The following is a 22,580-nucleotide window of genomic DNA, read 5'->3' on the forward strand; positions in this document are numbered from 1 at the left end:
TGTTTTAATATTTTTTTCAATTTTTCCAGAATTTTTTTATTAATTTTCAGTTTTTTTTTCGATTTTTTTTTATTTTTCATTTTTCGCAATTTTTTTTATTAATTTTCATATTTTTTTTTCAATTTTTTTTTATTATTTTTCATTTTTTGAGAATTTTTTTATTAATTTTCAGATTTTTTTATTATTTTTTAAAAAAATAAAATAAAAATGCCACGTGTACCCCAATAAAAAATAAAAATAATTACACAATCAGCATGACACGTCAGCAGATTCTGCTGACTGGTTCAGGTGAGGGACTAAAAGTGGAAGAATCTCAAATGATAGGGACAGAATCTAAACTTTTTTTTACAGGGGCTTAAACCGGAATTTGTTCAATATTGCAGGGACTAAAAGGGGTATTAACCCAAAAAAAAATTGTTGTGATTTCTGAAGCTATTATTGTTATGGCAACTACTGATAGAGAAAAGCTCTCAGCTTCTGTGAAGGTATTGTTAGAAGAGATTGCTTCTCGTGAGTTCATGAACAACTTCAGGACCATGAAGCTTGATGTTGCCATCTTGCAAAGGTTGAATACAATATTGTCCTGTCTTCAAGCTATACTTAATGAATCAGAGGAACAACAGTTTACCAACCAACATGTTAAAGACTGTCTGGATAACCTGAGGAATGCTATCTTTGAAGTTGGCAATTCATTTGACGAAATCAAAGTCGAAGCAAAAACTATAACTCCTACTTCTCAGGTGCTGAAATTTTTTTCTTCTAAGGAGCTGAAAAATCTTTCTTCTCATTTCAAACGGTTTAACAGAGTTACTAATTCTAATTTGCAAAAATTAATTGAAAGTTTAGAATGGTTCAGTTCACTAGCACAGAGTAAATTAGGTGTTTCCAATGAAACTCCTACAAGTTCTTGCTTACATGATGAATCTTCTATTTATGGAAGAGACAATGATATAAAGAAACTTAAAAATCTTTTGCTGTCAGAAGATGCTAGTGAGGGTGATTGTAAACTAAGAATTATTTCCATTGTGGGTATGGGAGGGGTTGGCAAAACAACCCTAGCCAAAGTCCTTTACAACAATCCAGAAGTTAAGGAAAGATTTGGGGTGAGAGAGTGGGTGATTGTTTCACAATATTTTGATATTTTCAGGGTTTTGGAAACCATTCTTGAATCTATTACTTCACAAGGAATCAGTAGTGGTAACCTGAATTCTCAACCTCTTGAATTTTCCAATACGCAAAGAAATGACACCAGTGACATGATTACCATTCACCGCAATCTTCTATTAAGCACTACAAATTTTTTGCTAGTACTGGATGATGTGTGGGATACAAATTCTGTTGATTGGATTTATCTGATGGACGTCTTTAATGCTGGTAAAATGGGAAGTAGGATCATCATCACAACAAGGGATGAAAGAGTTGCAAGATTGATGCAAAACTTTATCTCTGTCCACTATTTGAGACCTCTGGAAAGTGACGATTGTTGGTCTTTAGTTGCTAGACATGCATTTGGAGCATGTAGCGACCTAAAACAATCTAATCTAGAAGAAATTCGCAGGAAAATTGGAAAAAAATGTGATGGATTACCATCAGCTGCAATAAAAGTTGGGGATCTTCTCCGTACCAAATTGTCCCGAAATGACTGGAATAATGTGCTAGAAGATAACATTTTGAAGTTGATAGATTATGGGGTGCAAGCCAATCTACATTTAAGTTACTCTCATCTTTTGACTCCTTTAAAAGGCTGCTTTGCATATTGTTCAATTTTTCCGAAGGGATCCATCTTAGACAAAAAGAGGGTAGTTCAGTTGTGGATTGCAGAAGGTTTAGTAGAATCATCCATAGGTCAAGCAAGTTTGGAAAAAGTTGGAGAAGAATACTTTGATATACTAGTGTCAAGGTCATTGATACAAAGGCAATCTATTCATGATCGAGAAATCTTTGAAATGAATAACCTCATTCATGATTTAGCTACAATGGTTGCATCTCAATATTGTATCAGGTTAGACGAACAATTCTTAGATGTAGGTGTACGTAATTTGTCATACAATAGAGGGCAATATGACTCATTTGAGAAATTTCATAAATTGTTTGGATTCAAAGGTTTGCGTACCTTTCTAGCATTGCCATTACAAAAACAATTGCCTCTTTGTTCGCTATCAAACAAGGTAGTAAATGTCTTGCTTCCAAAAATGAAATGGTTATGCATGTTATCTTTGTCAAACTACAAGAGTATCACTGAGGTTCCCAACTCTATTGGAAATTTGTTATGCTTGCAGTACTTAAATCTTTCTCACACTAATATTGAAAGGTTGCCTTCTGAAACATGCAAGCTTTTCAATCTTCAATTCTTGTTGTTGTCGGGCTGTAAAAGGCTCATTGAATTACCGGATGACATAGGAAAATTGGTCAATTTGCGCCACCTTGACGTTAGTGACACTGCATTGACGGAGATGCCCATACAAATTGCCAAACTAGAAAATCTCCACACTTTGTCTGACTTTGTCGTCAGCAAACAAAATGGTGGATTAAAGATTGCAGAACTAGGAAAGTTTCCCCATCTACATGGAAAACTTTCCATCTCACAGCTGCAAAATGTTAATGACCCCTTTGAAGCTATTCAAGCCAATATGAAGATGAAAGAACAACTAGACGAGTTAGCTTTAGAATGGAATTGTTGTAGTACTTCTTCAAATTCACAAATTCAAAGTGTTATACTTGAACATTTGCGACCCTCAACAAATTTGAAAAATATCACCATCAAAGGGTATGGTGGAATCAGCTTTTCAAATTGGTTAGGTGATTCTTCATTTAGAAATATGGTGTATTTAAGGATCTCAAGTTGTGATCATTGTTTATGGCTTCCACCCCTTGGACAATTGGGTAATCCGAAAAAACTCATTATTGAAGGGATGCAATCCGTAGAGACAATTGGTATTGAGTTCTATGCAGGTGACGTTTCTTCATTTCAACCATTTCCATCCTTGGAGACTCTACACTTTGAGGATATGCAAGAGTGGGAAGAATGGAGCTTGATTGAAGATACGACCACAGAGTTTCCTAGTTTAAAAATTTTGTCACTAAGTAAGTGCCCAAAAATGAGAGTAGGAAACATTGCTGACAAATTTCCTTCCTTATCTGAACTTGAGTTAAGAGAATGTCCTCTATTGGTGCAATCAGTTCGATCATCAGGTCGTGTACTCAGGCAATTGATGTTCCCTCTAAATTCTCTACAACAATTGACCATAGACGGGTTTCCATTTTCAGTTTGTTTCCCAACAGACGGTCTACCAAAAACCTTGAAATTTCTCATAATCAGTAACTGTGAGAATCTAGAGTTCCTTCCTCATGAATACCTGGACAGTTACATATCACTTGAGGAATTGAAAATATCATATAGTTGTAATTCAATGACATCATTCACCTTTGGCACTCTCCCTGTCCTCAAGAGTCTGTTTATTGAGGGTTGTAAAAATCTGAAATCGATATTAATTGCAGAAGACATGTCAGAGAAGAGTCTCTCATTTCTTAGAAGCATCAAAATATGGGACTGTAATGAACTGGAGTCATTTTCCCCAGGTAGATTAGCCACTCCAAACCTCATTTATATTGCAGTGTGGAAGTGTGAGAAGCTTCATTCACTACCAGAAGCAATGAACAGTCTAATTGGCCTTCAAGAACTTGAAATTGATAATCCACCAAATCTTCAATCTTTTGTCATTGATGATTTACCAAGCAGTTTACATGAACTTACTGTCGGCTCTGTTGGAGGGATTATGTGGAATACTGACACAACTTGGGAGCATCTCACTTGACTTTCAGTGTTGCGAATCAATGGCGATGATGCGGTGAACACCCTGATGGAGCCATTGCTACCTGAATCACTTGTAACACTATGCATCCGTGGTCTTAATGATAAAAGCATTGATGGCAAGTGGTTTCTGAAGGTGAGAAAAACACAAGAAGGGGGGGTTGAATTGTGTTTTGAAAAATTCTTCGTTTCTCCTAAAAACTGAACACACTGGTCAGAAGCTAAGTGAGACAGCTTCTGAAGTGATAATCAGAATCTAAATGCAACGGAATAAAACAGAGAGAGAGAAGAAGAATGACACAAAGCAATTATACTGGTTCCTTCCACAATCCGGAAGTAGTCCAGTCCCCCTTGCACTTCCAAGGAGATTTCACTAAGAGTAATATCTGATTACAATTGCTCAAGCACACAAGCCTGAGACTTCCTTTGCTCAAGCACACTTTGTAAGAGTCTTCCTATGCTCAAGAACACAATCAAGAGACTTCTATGCTCAAGCACAACTGCAAGAGACTTCCTTTGCTCAAGCACAACTGCAAGAGACTTCTAAACAAAATTACACAGAAAATTGTTTACGATTGAACAATTGATATACAATCAGAAGTGCTCACAATACAAATCAGATACAGACTTAATGACTTAAGAATTTCTAAGATATGACTTTGAGACACAGAAATTCTAAGTGAATGCAGAACAATTTCAGCAGAGGTTTGGCACTTGTAAAAGTTTGAGAGTCTGTTGTTCAACATTACCAAATCTCTAAGTCTTCACTCCTTTATATAGAGGTGTGAAAGAGACGTTGTGGAATTGCCAGCACATCAAAGAGTCGTTGTTGAAGCTTGATCTTTCACCTTTGATCTTTTGCCTGATATGGTTATTGTCATATGAAGAACCAATTTGAAATCCATTCCTTATCCAAAGGAACATCTATGCAGGCGAAACCGTATTCTGGAGCTGTTTTCTTGTCTTGTAGCGAGGACACAAAATAGAGTAGTGGAGAAGGTGGTTGTATAGTTCGTACAAAGTACATTGTCAACGCTTTCCTCCAAAATTGCAAGCACATGTCTTCAAACACCTTTGAAATGACCGTTGCAAAATTCCACTAATCTTCTGCAGCTTCTGATGGTGCAGCTTCTGCAGCTTCTGATGGTGCAGCTTCTGTTGATGCAGCTTCTGATAATGTGGCTTCTGGACCTCTTGTCTTCAGGAGCAGTATTCTTCAGGAGCACTATTCTTCCTTCAGAAGCGACTTAACTTCAGGAGCGCTTTTTCTCTTCAGTAGCAAGTTGCCTTCAGGAGCGTCCAAGCTTCAAATTTTGTTGTTTCCTTTGCTCTTTATTTGCTCATTCAGAACCAATAAATGATGTAACTTTTTAATTATGGTCCTGTACACTTGAACAAATATTAGCTAGTCCAATTTACAATTTTTAATACCTTGTTATCATCAAAACTCTTTAAGGTTCATTGTTAAACACATTTTGTTCCAACAATCTCCCTCTTTTTTATGATGACAAACAAAAGTATTTAAAAATTTATCAATTGTTGTTAATCTAATTAACAAGTTGACTTTGGGGTCCTGAGGTTTGTAAGCTCAGAATCTGAGGTTTGTAAGCTCAAACTCCCCCTGAGTCTGACAATCTTTAAGGTGAGGTTTGTAAGCTCCCCCTAAGTTCTATCCAGGTTAATTAAATTCATTTTACGCACAATAAAATTATCAGAGCTTAAAAAAAAAATTGAATCATTGAAAGAATTAACTTATAGATAAGAAGAATGGTTCAATTAATTTTACTTGAATTTTGATACTCCTTCTTTCGTTCATAGCTTATACCATTATGGTAAAAATGATAGAAGTTTTTCAAAAAAATTCAAATATCATTAATGGGGCTCAGAGCCTTTAAATACTTGTCACATATACTCCCCCTTTTGTCATTATCAAAAAAATATTGAAATAAAAGTAAATAAGCATAAAAGACAAAAAGATGTGAGAAAAACTCAAACATGAAGAGAGTATAATAAGTAAATAACTAAATAAATTAGAGCAATGTATATGAACAAGACTATCCAGGCATATGTGAATCAGAATCAGCTAAGCAGTCAGAACCATTAAGCATTCAGAAACAAAAAAAATAAAACAAGACAGTTTCAGAAGCAAAGACTAAGAACTTAAAACAAACAACAAACAAAAGAAAACACTAAGGTGTGCAACTAAGGATTGATTTGTTGTTGTTTCTTCATCTTCTCCATTTCTTCAATTTTCTTCTGCAACTGTTCTTCAAGAAATTGTTGCCTCTGGAGAAGAGCTTGTTCCCTTTCTCTAGCCTCTTGCTGCTGCTGTGCCATCTGTTGCCTCAGAAGCTTAAACATCCTTGCGTCTCTGGTCAAGTAGTCCATTTCTGAGAAGAATGGCTTGTTTGCCAGGAGCAGTGTAGGACTTCTAACTCTGAGACTTTGCTTCAGATGCTCCATTAACTTTCTGACAGAAGCTTCCTTGCTTCTGATGCACTTAGCCTTTATATCTTCAATAAACTCAGCAGCTCGGTTCTGAAGTGATGCCCAGGAGTCTTCATATGCATTGGTGAGATCAATTGTCCTTCTTTGATCCACCAGATCATGCATTTGAGAGAGAATAGTGAGAAGCTCAACATTAATATATCCAAATTCCAGGATGTTTGGGGGTGGTTGTTCAAGAGTTTCAAGGTCAGAATCACTAATTTCAAGATCTTGAACAGGGCTAGAAACTAGAATGGTTATGTGTTGAGATGGGGTCGAGGTTGATGGCTGGTCAGAAGCAATGTGTGCGGTAGTGGTTGAGTCTTGGACATTGACTTGAGAGTTGTCAATATCCATGGGAGTTGGTTCTGGTGAGTGTTCTGGTTGTTGGTCAGTTTCAGTTTCAATTTGTGGTTGTTGTGGTGAAGTTGATGTTTGATTGTTGAGTTGGGGGTCACTGGTTGCTACTGATGATTGTGGGGGTGATGTGAGTTTGTGTGGTTCAGGTGTTTGTTGATGGGGGCTTTCTGAAACAACTTTATCAGAAGCAGCTGCTTCTGGAGTTGTCTCAGAGGCTTTTTCTGAGTTTGACACAACTTTGGGTAGCTCACCTGAGTAGTGAAGAGCAAGATTGTCTAAAACAGAAGTGTCATCTGTAGGTTCAGGTGCAGGCGGTGAAGAGGATGAGATGGGGGTAGAGGTAACTGGAATCTGAATTACCTTGACTGAAGAGCCAGCTACTGACATGGTAGCATCTGATGCTTTTAGAACAGCTTCTGAGGTTCCAACTTTCTTCAAAGCTTGAACGGCCACTTCCTCGACTTCTACATATTTATCCTTGAAGAACTCATCACAATGTTCAAGGCCTGAGGCTTTAAGCTTTTCATCCCTATCCCTTCTCTTCTGAGCTTCCCTTTCCTGCAGTTCAGCTAGCATCTGAGCAGCTTCTTCATCAGCCTTCTTCTTCATGTCAGAAGTAACTTCCACCATTGGAGTGAAGATTGGCCTAGATGCTTTCTTATCGTGCTCTTTTGCCTTGATCCCATCAATAACTTCATTCAGATGCTCCTTAGTTATGATAGGTTCTGATCTGCCTTTACTTCTTTTTATGGGAATAGAAGCAGCACCAACTTTTTGCCTCTTTCCTTTATACTTTGCAGCATCAGATTCTGAACCATCAGCTTCTGAAGTTCTAAGATTTTCGTTCTGATCCATCTGTCCTTGCTCTACATTATCAGCACTAGCAAATTCCTTCAAAGCTTTTTCTTCTCGCCAATTTGCTAGATAATCATCAGAACGTTCCTTAGCCATCCTCTTCATGGCTGGATTCACTTCAACCATAGAGCTTTTCATATCAGGAGGAGCCTTCTTCCTTTTCAGCTTTGGCTCAGCCTCTTCTCTCTCTAGCTCATCCAGAGCTTCCTCTAACCTTTCTTTATGGAAAACAGTTTCAATTTTCCCTCTCTTCCTTTTAGCAACCTTTTGTTGCTTGCCCTTATCAGTAGCAGTTACTGATGCAGTAGTTCCCTTGACTTTCTTTCCTTTTCCAGGAGCAGCTTCCTCCTGAGGGCTAGCATCTTCCTCCAGGACGTACTCAGCTACTGATTTGGCTAAGATTTCAGGATTGCTTTCCTTAAAGATGGAAGGAAAGTCCCTGATAATCTCAGTTTCTTCTGTGGTCAACTCCAGCCACTTTTCATCTTGAGGGGCGTTCTTGAACTGACCCATGGAATGCAAGGTTTTGCTACAGATAGTCTTCTTAGCAGTGGAAACCTTAAATCATTCATCAGAAGCATCCCTTGTCTTTCTCAAGAAATCCAGCACTCTTCCTTGATGAAAGATCTCAGACAATAATCTTCCATAAGGCATTTGCTTCCTTCCTCTGACAGTGCTTTCATTTATAGCCTAGCAGAGATGATCCATTACATATCTTGGGAAGTTTATCTTTTCCAGAATAGCCATGAAGTAAATTGCTAGCTTCTGTTGGTTGTTGGGTTGATCAGACCCTCCTGCTCTTTGAAAGAAGCAATCATTACTGAATTTCACCAACATCCTGTTGTGAATCTCCATTTCAGAAGGCTTGGCATCTTTCTTCCCACCCAGAAGAGTGTTGTAGTAACCTTGTAGCAGGACATCTTCCTTCTTGACTATTTCTTGGAATCTTCCCTCTGCATTCATTCTACAAGCTTTAGCTATAACATCCTCAGTGATGGTTATAGGAATGCCCATCACTTCAGACCTTATTTCTAAGCTACCAAATGAGGTAGGATTCATATCCATGGTCATTTTCCCTTTCTTTGACCCAGCTTGTTTGCTTACGACTTTTGCAGGCTTTTCATTGTACACCTCAGCTCTTAACCAAAAATCCTTGACCAAGTTCACATACATTGGCCCATTTAGCATCTTGAAATACTCAGACAGCTTCTGAGTTTCTATCAATCCTTCCATTTTCACTTTGTACTTCTTAAGTGAAGCAAAGTCCACCGGTGATTCTATTTGGATGATTAAGGATTTCCATGGAATATCCATAGTCTTCTCTTTGTAGACGGACCCAGATTCTGGTGCGCTTTGCATGTTTGAGGTAGATTCTGAAACTTTTGAGCTTGATGATGCCATTGATGATGATTGAAGAAGATTTGAAGAAGATGAAGATTTTAGGGTTCTAGGTGTGAGAGCAAATGTGTTTGTTGTGAGTGAGTAGTGTGTGAATTGACAAAGTGTTAAGAGTAAAACGATTGCAATTCAAAAGAGACAAACAAACATAACATTAATGACTAATTGGGGGCGCGTGAAAGTACTTTCAAAGCTAGTGAATCATCATTGCCCTTTTAGTTATACACCAACACATACAGGCCACGTCAGAAGTTCTCAGAGTAACTACCAAGTTAGTGGGCCAGAAGTTACCTTAAAAAGTAACTCCCAACGTTTCCACTAATTCAACTATTCAGAAGCAAAAAATCCAGCTTCTGGACTTCAGATGCTGACGTCATCATCAGAAGCGAGTTTTCCTCAGAATCTCAATAAAGAGCTTTTGATGGACTACTTCTTCTGAACTAACTTCAGAACCTAAAATCATATTCAGGAGCAAGCAAACTTTAATCAGACACGTAGTGCATGTTCAAATTTTTCTTTATAAAATCAAATCTTTCAACAGTTAAAGGCTTAGTAAATATATCAGCTCATTGATTTTCAGTGTCAATGAATTGTATATCTAAAATTCCTTTTTGAACATAGTCTCTGATAAAATGGTGTTTGATTTCAATATGCTTAGCTCTTGAATGCAAAATTGGATTTTTAGACAAACAAATAGCAGCAGTATTATCACAATAAATGGGAATACTGTTAGCAGTTATCTGATAGTCTTCCAACTGATGTTTCATCCAAAGTAGTTGTGTACAACAACTTGCAGCTGAAATGTATTGTGCTTCTGCTGTAGACATAGCAATAGTTGTTTGTCTTTTGCTAGCCCAGGATATAAGATTATCACCCAGAAATTGACAATTGCCACTGGTTGACTTTCTTTCAATCCTATCACCAGCATAAACAGCATCACAGAATCCAATTAGCTTATAATCTAAGGATTTCCTATAAAGGAGTCCAAGATTAGTTGTTCCTTTCAAATACCTGAAGATTCTCTTGACAGCAGTCATATGAGATTCTCTAGGATCTGATTGGAATACCTGAAGATTCCTATAACAAAGAACCAATCATACCTCTGTAAAGCTTCTGATCTACTTTAGCTCCTTCATCTTCTTTGCTTAAGGTGCACGTAGGGTGCATTGGAGTGTTCATCACTTTACAATCTTCAAGCTTGAACTTCTTCAGAAGCTCCTTTGTGTACTTTGATTGATGAACATAGACTCCATCTTTGCATTGATTGATTTGAATGCCAAGGAAGAACTTCAGCTCTCCCATCATGCTCATTTCAAATTCATCCTGCATCAACTTAGAAAATTCCTTGCAAAGAGATGCATTAGTAGAACCAAATATTATATCATCAACATATATTTGCACAACAAGAATATCTTTCCCAAGGGTCCTTCTGAAGAGTGTTGTATCAACCTGTCCTCTTTTAAAATCATTCTTGATTAAGAAATTACTTAGTCTATCATACCAAGCTCTGGGAGCTTGTTTCAAGCCATATAGTGATTTCTTCAGTTTAAACACATGGTCAGGATATTTAATATCCTCAAATCCAGGAGGTTGCTTGACATACACTTCTTCTTCTATGACACCATTGAGAAATGCACTCTTGACATCCACTTGATATAATATTATGCCATGATTAACTGCATAGGAAAGAAGTAACCTGATTGCTTCCAATCTTGCAACTGGAGCAAACGTTTCAGTGTAATCAATGCCTTCTTGTTGACTATACCCTTGTGCAACAAGTATGGCTTTGTTTCTTGTTACTTCTCCTTGCTCACTCAACTTGTTTCTGAATACCCATTTTGTTCCAATAATGTTATTGTGCTGAGGTTTGGGTACCAGATCCCACACATCATTTCTTTGAAATTGATTCAACTCTTCTTACATAGCTAGGATCCATCCATCATCTGAAAGTGCTTCATCAACTGTTGTAGGTTCAATCATTGAGATTAGTCCAATCATTGACTCTTCTTGTCTGAAGTGTGATCTTGTTCTTCTTGGACTATCTTTGTTTCCAATGATTAGCTCCTCAGGATGTGAAGACTTGTGTTTGAATGTGTTTCTGGGAGGATTTGCTTGATGTGAGCCATCTTGTGCTTCATCAGAAGCAGCTTCATCTTGCGCTTCTGATGTGGGTTCATCCTCTGGACTTTCTTCAGAATCAGATATCTGATCAGGTTCTGGAGTAGCTTCAGGAACCTGTATCTCTGCAAAACTTTCATCTTGCTTTGAAGTTTTATCTTCAAGCTCTTTGTCATCAAATCTAACGTGCATAGATTCTTCAACATAGAGTGTCTATGAATTATACACTATGTATGCCTTTGACCTTTCAGAGTAACCTAAGAAGATTCCTCTTTGGGCCTTGGCATCAAATTTCTTTAGGTAGAGCTTGTTGTTCATAATGTAACATGTACATCCAAATTGATGAAAGTAAGAGATATTGGGTTTTCTTCCTTTAAAGAGTTCATATGCTGTTTTCTCCAAAATAGGTCTAATATAGATCCTGTTTTGAACATAACATGCTGTATTCACTGCTTCTGCCCAAAAATGTTTAGCCAAATTGTTTTCATGGATCATGGTTCTGGCCATTTCTTGTAAAGTTCTATTCTTTCTTTCTACAACCCCATTTTGTTGTGGAGTTCTAGGAGAAGAGAATTCATGGATAATTCCATGTTTTTCACAAAAAGCTTCAAATGGCTCATTTTCAAATTCTCCACCATGATCACTTCTGATTTTCAAAATTTTTGACTCTTTTTCAGTTTGAATCAGTGTGCAGAAGTTACTAAATACATCATATGCATGATCCCTACTTTTCAGAAATTTTACCCAAGTCCATCTGTTGTAATCATCAACAATGACTAATCCATATTTACTTCCATATAAGGATGCAGTACTCACTGGTCCAAATAAGTCAATATGAAGTAGTTCTAAAGGTCTGGAGGTTGAAACAATGTCTTTGGTTTTAAAAGATAATTTCACAATTTTCCCTCTCTGACATGCACCACAGAGTGCATCTGAATGATAGTCAATGTCTGGTAGGCCTTTGACAAGTTGTAACTTACTAAGCTTAGAGATTAATCTCCAGTTAGCATGCCCCAACCTTCTGTGCCACATCCATTTCTTATCATTCACTGACAGAAGGCAAATTACCTTCTGATAAGCCATTTCAGAAAAATTGATTTTGTAGACATTGTCAACTCTCTTTCCCTTGAACACAATGGATTTGTCTTCCTTGTTGATTACTGTACAGTTGGGTTTCTCAAAAAGCACATCATAACCATTATCACAAAATTGACTAATGCTTAAAAGGTTATGTTCAAGACCATCTACCAACCATACATTATTAATTGAGGTAGAGGAATTACCAATAGTTCCTGTACCTATGATCTTGCCTGACTGGTTGCCTCCAAACCTCACATTTCCTCCCTCTTTCATTGTTAGGCTGAGGAACATGGACTTCTCTCCTGTCATGTGTCTTGAGCAACCGCTGTCTAGGTACCATGATCTTTGCTTTGGCACTGCTCTTAGACATACCTGCATTAATGACATTTTTAGATTTAAGTACCCATTGTCCTATGGGTCCTGGAAGGTTAGTACTTAAGGCTTTACTCTTCACTTCTTGTACCTTGTGCTGTGAGTTGGGTTGCTTCTGATTAACCGTCACCTTAGGTTTTCGTACTTCAGAAGCAGTAATTGTCTTCTTCTGAAACTTAGACTTCAGAACCTCAGATTTTGGTTTCACTAGACTCTGAGGAATAGGTTCTGATCTTTTCAGGATCCTAACCTTTGAAGTCTTGGAATCAGATTTGATCATAGCCTTTGACTTAGAGTTCTTTGGCTTTGAAGTAATCTTAGCCTTAGAACTAGAAGCTTCAGGTTCTGATCGAACAACAGTTTCCAACTCAGCACCTTCTGGTACAAAGAAGGTTTTCAGACCTTCCTTGATGCATTCACAACAAGATTTTAGATTGGTTTTCTCAAGTTTCACTTCTGGAAAACAAATTCCTCTGCCATTGTTCTTGTAAATGCTATAAATCATAGAAGCCACTCTGCTTCTGTCAATGCCAGATATAATAAAATCTTCAAGAGCAATTTCATGGTTACTTAAAGGTTTTTCATTACACTTTTCTTGTAGCTTCTGACATAAGAACCTGAGCTGATCTTCATACGTTTTACACATGAAGTCAAAGCCCTTAAGTCCTTGTTCAGAAGCTTTCAGATCCAATAGAGTTGATTTTTGCTGTTGTACTAAATCATCATATTTTTCTTTTAAATCCTTCAGACCATCTACCAACCATACATTATTAATTGAGGTAGAGGAATTACCAATAGTTCCTATACCTATGATCTTGCCTGACTGGTTGCCTCCAAACTTCACATTTCCTCCCTCTTTCATTGTTAGGCTGAGGAACATGGACTTGTCTCCTGTCATGTGTCTTGAGCAACCGCTGTCTAGGTACCATGATCTTTGCTTTGGCACTGCTCTTAGACATACCTCGTTTTCATCTTCTGAGTCTGAATCTGATCCAGCTTCTGAAGTTGCTGTTGCTACCAACCCAACAGCTACCTTTGCATCTTCATCAGCTTCCTCTTTATCAGATCCAGATTCATTTTCCAAGTCATCCCATGTTGCCATTAAACTTTGCTTAATCTGCTTCTTGTATTTGCTTGGTTTGAACGTTGATTTCTTTGACTTGTCCTTTGATTTCTCTTTCTGAAGATCAGGGCATTCAGCAATGAAGTGTCCAGGCTTCTTACAGTTGAAGCATCCCTTCTGATCTTCTTTCCTTGAGCTTCTGAAGTTACCCTTTCTGGCTTGAAACTTTCTGTTCTTCTTGGCCAGATACTGAAGTCTGCTTGAGAGCATAGCCATCTCAGCAGGATCTGGTTCAGAATCTGAACTTGATTGTTCTTCTTCTTTGGATTCAACAACTTTGAGAGCTTTTGATGACTTACCTTTGGATGGAAGAGCTATTGATTTACTCTTCTTAGTAGACTCATGTTCATTAAGACTTAACTCATGAACTTTGAGAGAACTAACAAGATCTTCGACACTTAAAGTGTTTAAATCTTTAGCTTCCTCAATGGCAGTCACCTTTGGTCTCCATCTTGCAGGCAAGCTTCTGAGTATCTTGCTCACATGGTCAGAAGCAACATAGCTCTTTTTCAGGATTTGTATCCCAGAGACTAAGGTTTGGAACCTTGAGTATATCTCCTCAATAGTTTCATCATCCTTCATCTTGAATAACTCGTACTGATGTACAAGCATGAGAGCTTTAGCTTCTTTGACCTTCTTGCTGCCTTCGTAGTTTGAACAGAGAGAAGCAAACATAGCTTTAGCAGTGGATTTGTCACTCATCTTCATGTATTCTACTTTAGGAATAGCAGTGACAAGAGCTCCTCTGATAATATGATGCTTCTTGTAGAGTTTCTTCAGCTCAGGAGTATGTTTCTTTCTATCCACAGCAGCTCCTTCTTCATCAAGGACTAAGTCACCAACTCCTTCTTCTAGTATATCCCAGAGTTTTTCGTCTAAGCTCATGATATAACTATAGAAGTTGGTTTTCCACCAAGAAAATTCTTCAGCATCTCCATTGAACTTTGGAACTTTTCCAACACTGGATCTTTTACTATCACTATAATCATGTGAGGCATTGTTATAGCTAGTTTGACCAGGACCAGTAGGAGGAGGAGTAGACATGTTTTTCTCAGATCTTTGACTGTTGCACAGTTAAGTGTTACACAACAGACCAAGGCTCTAGATACCAATTGAAGGTGAGAAAAACACAAGAAGGGGGGGTTGAATTGTGTTTGAAAAATTCTTCGTTTCTCCTAAAAACTGAACACACTGGTCAGAAGCTAAGTGAGACAGCTTCTGAAGTGATAATCAGAATCTAAATGCAGCGGAATAAAACAGAGAGAGAAGAAGAACGACACAAAGCAATTATACTGGTTCCTTCCACAATCCGGAAGTAGTCCAGTCCCCCTTGCACTTACAAGGAGATTTCACTAAGAGTAATATCTGATTACAATTGCTCAAGCACACAAGCCTGAGACTTCCTTTGCTCAAGCACACTTTGCAAGAGTCTTCCTATGCTCAAGAACACAATCAAGAGACTTCTATGCTCAAGCACAACTGCAAGAGACTTCCTTTGCTCAAGCACAACTGCAAGAGACTTCTAAACAAAATTACACAGAAAATTGTTTACGGTTGAACACTTGATATACAATCAGAGGTGCTCACAATACAAATCAGATACAGACTCAATGACTTAAGAATTTCTAAGATATGACTTTGAGACACAAAAATTCTAAGTGAATGCAGAACAATTTCAGCAGAGGTTTGACACTTGTAAAAGTTTGAGAGTCTGTTGTTCAGCATTACCAAATCTCTAAGTCTTCACTCCTTTATATAGAGGTGTGAAAGAGACGTTGTGAAATTGCCAGCACATCAAAGAGTCGTTGTTAAAGCTTGATCTTTCACCTTTGATCTTTTGCCTGATATGGTTGTTGTCCTATGAAGAACCAATTTGAAATCCATTCCTTATCCAAAGGAACATCTATGCAGGCGAAACCGTATTCTGGAGCTGTTTTCTTGTCTTGTAGCGTGGACACAAAACAAAGTAGTGGAGAAGGTGGTTGTACAGTTCGTACAAAGTACAATGTCAACGCTTTCGTCCAAAATTGCAAGCACATGTCTTCAAACACCTTTGAAATGACCGTTGCAAAATTCCACTAATCTTTTGATGTGTTTTCGAATCCAATAGACAGCTTTTGCAGTGATGATTCTTCAATCCTTTAATCTTTGCAAATCCAGTTGATCTTCAGCTTCTGGTGAAATGGCTTCTGATGAGGCAGCTTCTGCAGCTTCTGATGATGCAGTTTCTGATGATGTGGCTTCTGGACCTCTTGTCTTCAGGAGCACTATTCTTCAGGAGCACTATTCTTACTTCAGAAGCGACTTAACTTCAGGAGCGCTTTTTCTCTTCAGTAGCAAGTTGCCTTCAGGAGCGTCCAAGCTTCAAATTTTTTTGTTTCCTTTGCTCTTTATTTGCTCATTCAGAACCAATAAATGATGTAACTTTTTAATTATGGTCCTGTACACTTGAACAAATATTAGCTAGTCCAATTTACAATTTTTAATACCTTGTTATCATCAAAACTCTTTAAGGTTCATTGTTAAACACATTTTGTTCCAACAGTTTCAACATCTCACCTCTCTCCAAAACCTTGAGATTGTTAACGCTCCCAAACTCAAGTCATTGCCAAAAGAAGGATTGCCTTCCTCTCTTTCAGTACTAAGTATTACTCGTTGTCCATTATTGGTAGCAAAGTTGCAGAGGAAGCGAGGGAAAGAGTGGCGTAAGATTGCTCATATTCCTGCCATAGTTATCGATGATGAATTGATCACATAAGTTTCCTGTCTAGGTGAGTCTCTGAAGTACTTTGTTTATATTTCTTATTTTATCATCAATTATTATTATCAATTTCAATAATATCAAATACAATATTATAATGCTAGCTCATTTTTTAATTCTGGAATTCAATTATGTTTCTCCCCAGATTCTGCTCAATCATGCTGTTTTGAGAAGTCAAATTCGCATGCAGGAACTGCAACCAAAACCAAGAAATGTTTTACTGATCAGGAGCAGATGAAAAGGAGAAACAACAACTGACCGCAAATATGTTAGGTATTCATTTTTTCCATATATATTTGAATGAGGTGGCTTTAATGCATCAATTATATCAAACTTTTGTAACACTAGTTAAATCCTGCTCGAATAAATTAGTCTAATGGATATCATTTATGCATTCTCACATTTTTGTGTTTTTTGTAACTATCTTGACTTAATATTTCTTCCTCATATTGGTCAATTAGAACTCTTTCCTTGAGAAAGGTTTCTTAAGGTGATTAGCCCTCTAACTTTCCTTGCCATGTATGACAGATAAAGATGCTTAAGAAAGTTTTTTGATTCTAAAATATGTTTTGACTTTTGAGACTTTATGTTTTGTTGTTTACCAGTTCATTAACCAGATTTGGTGGCTTATTCTTTGTTTTCGAGATAATTTATCTCTACCATGTTTGCAGATCTACAAGGGCTTCAAGTGTGATTGATGGCTTGCACCAAGATGGGAGCAGTAGCATCTCAGGCATGAATTTCCTCTGGTAGGTTTTAACATTACTTTATTTACTACAATCATGTTCTAATTCTCATCTTTCTACCCATAAAATAGTACTCCTTTCTTGAGCTTCTCTCTTACTTTTTAATGTGCCATCGTTAAAAATTGTTAATTAACTTTCACATCAGCATATAATATAAAGTTACTCCCTCTGACCCTAATCTATTGTCCTTATGGACATGCATACTAAAAGAATCATTTAACGCATGTTTTTGGTTTTTGCAAGGGTACAAAAGGAAAAACATCGGTAGGATCTTGGTTTCCTAAAAGAACCAAAGTTTTGGAAAAAATAAAATACTTAAAGGAACAAAGATTAGGAATGGAGGGAGTACAAAATACCTTTCACATCAGTAGTGTTTTTCTCCCTCACTAAGTTTAAATTTTATAATCTCTTGTTCATGAATCTCTGCAGAAGATTTATATGTTGTTATTATTTATTCTAGTCTCTCTTCAATAATTATGCAGTATTTAGAAGATTGAGGCAAAAATCTTTTGTTTTGTGAAAATGAGTGATTTCGACATCAATCGTGTGGGAAGGAGCTTGTTAAAGATGCTGTTCAAAAGGTTGTTAAAGATTAGGACTATCAAATAATTTTGTCCCTCTTTAGCCAATTGAATTCCAAATAATTTTTTGGCCATCTTGAGTATTTCCATACTTTCTTATCTTTGGCCATAGAGTCCAACAGCTGGTTATTATTTTACAGTTCTAAAGCAGACAAAGCATTGGTTCAATAGCTTGTAATTGGACCTTAACCAAACATTTTCTTGTGATGAACTATTTAAATTCAGAATGATTCCTAGACATTACAAAATGCATTATGTTCATTGAGTTTCTCTCTATGTGGCCCTCATCATGGCATCACCAAAAGGAAGGGTGAAACTTATTTAACCCTTTTTTATATGTATGGTCTAAACTAAACTATACATGCTAGATAGTATAGCATGAAGTCTAATAGCGGATTTCACTGCAACTACTACATTTAGAGTGTATTCCTACAAATATTATGTTTCAATAGAACACACCGTAGAGTGTATTCCTTGAGTTAGTAGGCGAAGGGAATCCTCCTAAGAAAATTAGACAAGAGAGAAAATTGGATAAACTTCTTCCTGCTTATTTCATCCATGGCTATTGGAAGGGAAAGATTTGAGTTGTAGATAAATTGCTTAATAAATGTATAGTGTTTAGGTCCTTCTCCCTCTTGATTCAATTATATGAAGGAAAAAAAACTAGTAAGTAGTAGTAATAGGTAAATGGAAACCATAAACTACTGATATTATTACTAAGCAAGGTGCAAAATCTTCTATCTATTGTTCAAAACAAAGGTTGAAATGAAACTGCAATTGAGTAATAATAACTCAGTCTTCTAGTTTAGGATTCTTTGCAACTTCATCAAGCCTACTGGTTTGAAGATACTTTGAGGTCAAATTTGAATCTTGTTATCAGGAAAGAGAAAAATGAATAGGAAATGAATTCTCATTGAATGAAACAGTTAGTACAAGTTGTTTATATAGTACAAATCAAGTGCATACTAAGCTAAGGTACACTGCAATGTAGCTAATAAGAAGCAACTAGACAACTTGATCTGCAAGCAAGCTTTTGTTTTTGGATGATTTATGCTCTTCTTCTTCCTGATGTAATACTTGTTTTGGCACATTAAAAAATTCTTCCAGTCCACTAGTCAGTGTAATTTTTGATGTCAAGGAAGCTGCAAGGAGGCTCAAAGCCTGCAAATTGCAAATCAAGAGGTAAGAATCCTGGATACATAGTATGATATGAATTCAACATGACACAGATACGAGGATACGACAAAACCAAGATATGTATAGCATTCGAAAACGTTTATTTGTAATCGCAATTTACAAAAAAGTACTTGCAATCATAACATGTAAGCATAGTTACATAATTACCCCACCCAACCTATATCAATAATATTTCTACGAAGAATGTGCCCCCAAAAACACAATTGTGTCTCTTTTAGTTCGTAAAGCATATCGAAAATGTAGTGTATCTGGAAGACGGCTGTGTCTTGAGTTGGTAAGAAGTATTGAAGATGTATTTGAGAAGTATCGATGAAAATATTTTTAAAAAGAATCAATAAAAGTATTGGATACTTATGGGTAGGTATTAGGAGGGTATGTGATGCGTATCAGTATCACATACCTGTCAAACAGCAACACTTGTCTAATTTTGAAGTATCTATGCTTCATAGACCACACGGGAGGGGGATCAAAGAGGCTAAAAACTTAGAACAACAAATAAACAAAAGGAAAAAAAATTATAAGTTTAGTAATAGTAGTCACTTTACCTCAGCCTCACCAATGCTTATCACCTTCACTTCAAGATCAACAAGGGGAAGGCTTAATTCTTTCAAATATGAAAGGCAAGAATTAGCAGAAAATGGTTTTACTTTTAAATCATCTCCTATACCATATAATGCGGGTCTTTTCACAAATCCCACCACATCTTTAATCGATTTGTTAGGAGATCTTGGATCCATTGCAGTCAAGGCTTTTGCATTATAAATTGATCCCATTGTCTTGGAAATCACTCCTCCCACTACCGGTACTTCTACTGTATTATAATGGCCACGATAGCGGAAATCCCTTTCTTGCTTTGGAGTTCCTGTACCATAATAATATGCAGTGGTGAGTGTTTGTACATCAGGAATGTTGAGGGGCTGGTTTGGACAACCAAACTGTGGTGCGACACCAGGATTGAGTAACACGGAGCGCGAGTCCGTACACCACAAAGAGTCCAAGTTCTCTACACTCTTGTACAAATTATCGACACATCCAACAAAAGAGTTACCATCCAAAACCTTTACAATGGACCCTAATGGTATTGTAAGGAAGCTAAGCATGAAGTCAACAAAGTTTTCACTGGCTTCTGCACAGATTATCTTTTTCTGAGATTTACTCCGCACTAGCTTAACATCCATTTTAATATCGCGGGTACAAGTTTTTACTCTGACTGCTGATGCAAACTGATTTGGCGGGTTGTCTTTGTTCTTGGAGCTGCTATTCAAAATTGTATTTGTTAGAGGCTCATGAGAGGTTAAGGTGTACTTGAGGAGGTTCAGCATCTGTACATCAAAAGGACATGGAAACCAATTTTAGCCAAGATAACATACACACAATTGACCCCAATATAACATTTTTTTTTTACTATTTCACTAACAAATTCACATTACATAACAGAAATACAAGATATTAAACCAAACGGTAACAATAACAGTGTGTGTGTGTGTTTTGGATAGGCAAATGTTAGCATATTGATTACTAGTGATGTTAGTATTTTTCTCCTTCACCAGGGTTCGAACCCCGGTCCTTCAACACCTTTAATTCTTAACTCAAATTAGTTGAGATACACAATGCTACTCTGATGAGTGGTAGAGGAGACATGCGTCAGAAGCTATTGGGTGCAATGACAAACACATTTCAGCATGTTCTACTGATCACACATCAGCAATAACAATAAAACTTGTTAGTTGTTTGTTATATTCAAAAGACCTCAAATTAGTTGTTTGTTATATTCAAAAGATCACACAGCATGTTCTACTGATCACACAGCATATTCACGACCAACGATTCATAACATAGTTCTAAATTGCAGTCCACAACAGCAAATGCAGCTGCAATATAAAAGTTTTATAGGTCTCTGCAACGACATCGCAACTGCAATTGCGGTTGCATCGACCACAATTACCCTCACTTTACTACAATATTAAGGTTCACATCGTAACCACAGCCGTGACCACATTTTGGAACAATGATTCACAGTTTCAAATATTCTTTCAAATTTTTCTTACTCCAATATTTTTTTAAAAAACCCGATATCCGGTTCAAGGACCTACTAATTTGGGAGACCAACCCCACCGTCCACTCGTGGAGCCCCAATTAAAGCCAGAGCGGTACAGACTAGTTAGTCCACAAAAATTGGCACAAGGAGGATTCAAATGTGAGACCTTGAGAGGAGCACACTCCAAGGTCCCAAGCCTGCACACCCCAAGGGCTTACTCTACAAACTAACACACGGACACCGGACATGACACTGACACATCGATGCTGATAAAATTTGAAGAAAATGATATAATTCAATGCAATCATAAGTGTCGCATAAGTGACGGTGTCGGACACCTAGACACACCTTCAATCATAAGGGTCGGTGCAACAGAGTAACATAACTTAAAAATACACATTGCAAAACACAACACCATTACCTCCTGTTTTCCAATGTTGTGTGTGACTTCCTCTAATTGACTCAAATCAGAATACCCCAATTCCATCAACATCTGCATGGAAGTCACCAAAGAACTTGGCACAATCTTCAAATCATCATACACCAAAAACAAAGACCCATTGTCCTTAACAAAAGCCCCATTTAAAGCATCAGCAATACCACCACTATTCCCCTGACCCTCAGAATCCAAATTCTTAGGTTGTCTATTAGTGGGTTTTCCACAAGTACAATCAAGATTCTGAAAAGTTGTAAACTTGTTGCAAGCATCACACACAAAAAACTTACTTGACCATTCAGTATCATCAATGTTCAAAAAAAGTTTCTTGCATAATGATTCACATGGATTCTTCGGATTCAACAACATTTGTTTACAAACAGGGTTCCAAACATCATTTGGAGTGAGGGTTTGTACGCTTTCATAGAGGTTTTTGATGCTTCCAAGGAATGATGTTGATTCTGAGGATCCTTGTTCCAGTTGTTGTTGATCATTGTTCTGGGTGGTTAAGAGGCGAATGATAGTAGCAAGTGGAAGAGAAAGGAAGCTGAAGAGAGTGTCAACGAAGTCTTTTGTTGATTCTACAGCGACAACTTTGTTGTTTTCTCCGTCTATTAAGATTTTTAGTGGAATCGTTTTTGAATCTTCTTGTGGTTCTTCAGAAGCCATTAGAGGGTTGTATAGGAGTAGAACTTTGAAATTGAGAAATGTGCAAGATGAATTTGCTTTATTTTTTATTTTTTAAATTGTAAACAAGGATGGCAAAATGGGTTGGTCCGATAAATCTATTTATTTTCTTCACCCTATTCTTTGCTTATGCGTTTTGTTTTCTTTTTCTTTTGTAAATACCTTACTTTTCTTCACCCTATTCTTTGCTTTTGCGTTTTGTTTTCTTTTTCTTTTGTAAATACCTTACTTTTCTTCACCCTATTCTTTGCTTTTGCGTTTTGTTTTCTTCACCCACATTCTTTTGTGGTTATTTCCTTATTTTGAGTAATTGTTTTGTAGATTTGCTCTAGTGCTTCATCAATTTCTCTTTCAAAATGATAAGATATTCCCAAACGTTGCATTGAGTCAATGAAATTGAGTTGTTCTGCGATATCATTATTAGAAGATAGAAAAATCTTCTTCACTTCCTCTTTTAGAATTTGTACTTGTTGCTTCATACTGTCAATGATGTTTTCCTGTAATTAATAATAGTTTAAATGAATGGACTA

At 37.0% G+C, this 22,580-nt stretch overlaps 2 protein-coding genes and 1 long non-coding RNA gene across 3 annotated transcripts; 2 read left to right on the forward strand and 1 right to left on the reverse strand.

Annotated features, from left to right (window-relative positions):
- Nucleotides 1-438: 438 nt before the first annotated feature.
- On the forward strand, nt 439-3,936 carry LOC146926679 (putative disease resistance RPP13-like protein 1). The gene has a single exon (XM_085700178.1). It carries the CDS (start codon nt 444-446, stop codon nt 3,813-3,815), a length of 3,372 nt encoding a protein of 1,123 aa, XP_085556304.1. The 5' UTR covers nt 439-443; the 3' UTR covers nt 3,816-3,936.
- A 12,213-nt stretch (nt 3,937-16,149) lies between these two features.
- Nucleotides 16,150-17,940, forward strand: LOC146926680 (uncharacterized). Its single transcript, XR_015005471.1, has 4 exons — nt 16,150-16,375; nt 16,511-16,638; nt 17,037-17,114; nt 17,594-17,940. It is a non-coding gene; the product is annotated as an uncharacterized LOC146926680 (long non-coding RNA).
- Nucleotides 17,941-18,458: 518 nt separating this feature from the next.
- Nucleotides 18,459-22,126, reverse strand: LOC146926681 (uncharacterized). The gene is made up of 4 exons (XM_085700172.1): nt 21,349-22,126; nt 19,435-20,211; nt 18,775-18,853; nt 18,459-18,567 (listed from the first exon to the last, which is right to left on the reverse strand). The coding sequence occupies exons 1-4, from the start codon at nt 22,030-22,032 to the stop codon at nt 18,485-18,487; spliced, it is 1,623 nt and encodes a 540-aa protein (XP_085556298.1). The 5' UTR covers nt 22,033-22,126; the 3' UTR covers nt 18,459-18,484.
- Nucleotides 22,127-22,580: the final 454 nt, after the last annotated feature.

Source organism: Medicago sativa, chromosome 4, assembly GCF_051527215.1.
Source record: "Medicago sativa cultivar Bolivia chromosome 4, Bolivia_mono, whole genome shotgun sequence".
In the NCBI taxonomy this organism is placed as follows: domain Eukaryota; kingdom Viridiplantae; phylum Streptophyta; class Magnoliopsida; order Fabales; family Fabaceae; genus Medicago; species Medicago sativa.

Bases quoted from the DNA above. Each gene is read 5' to 3' on its own strand.
- LOC146926679 (XM_085700178.1), top strand. From the start codon at position 444: ATGGCAACTACTGATAGAGAAAAGCTCTCAGCTTCTGTGAAGGTATTG.
- LOC146926681 (XM_085700172.1), bottom strand. From the start codon at position 22,032: ATGGCTTCTGAAGAACCACAAGAAGATTCAAAAACGATTCCACTAAAA. The intron at 20,212-21,348 runs GTAATGGTGTTG...TTTGATGTACAG, and splicing joins ACAACATTGGAAAACAGGAG to ATGCTGAACCTCCTCAAGTA. The intron at 18,568-18,774 runs AACAAGTATTAC...CTCTTTCCTGAT, and splicing joins AGAATTTTTTAATGTGCCAA to AACAAGATTCAAATTTGACC.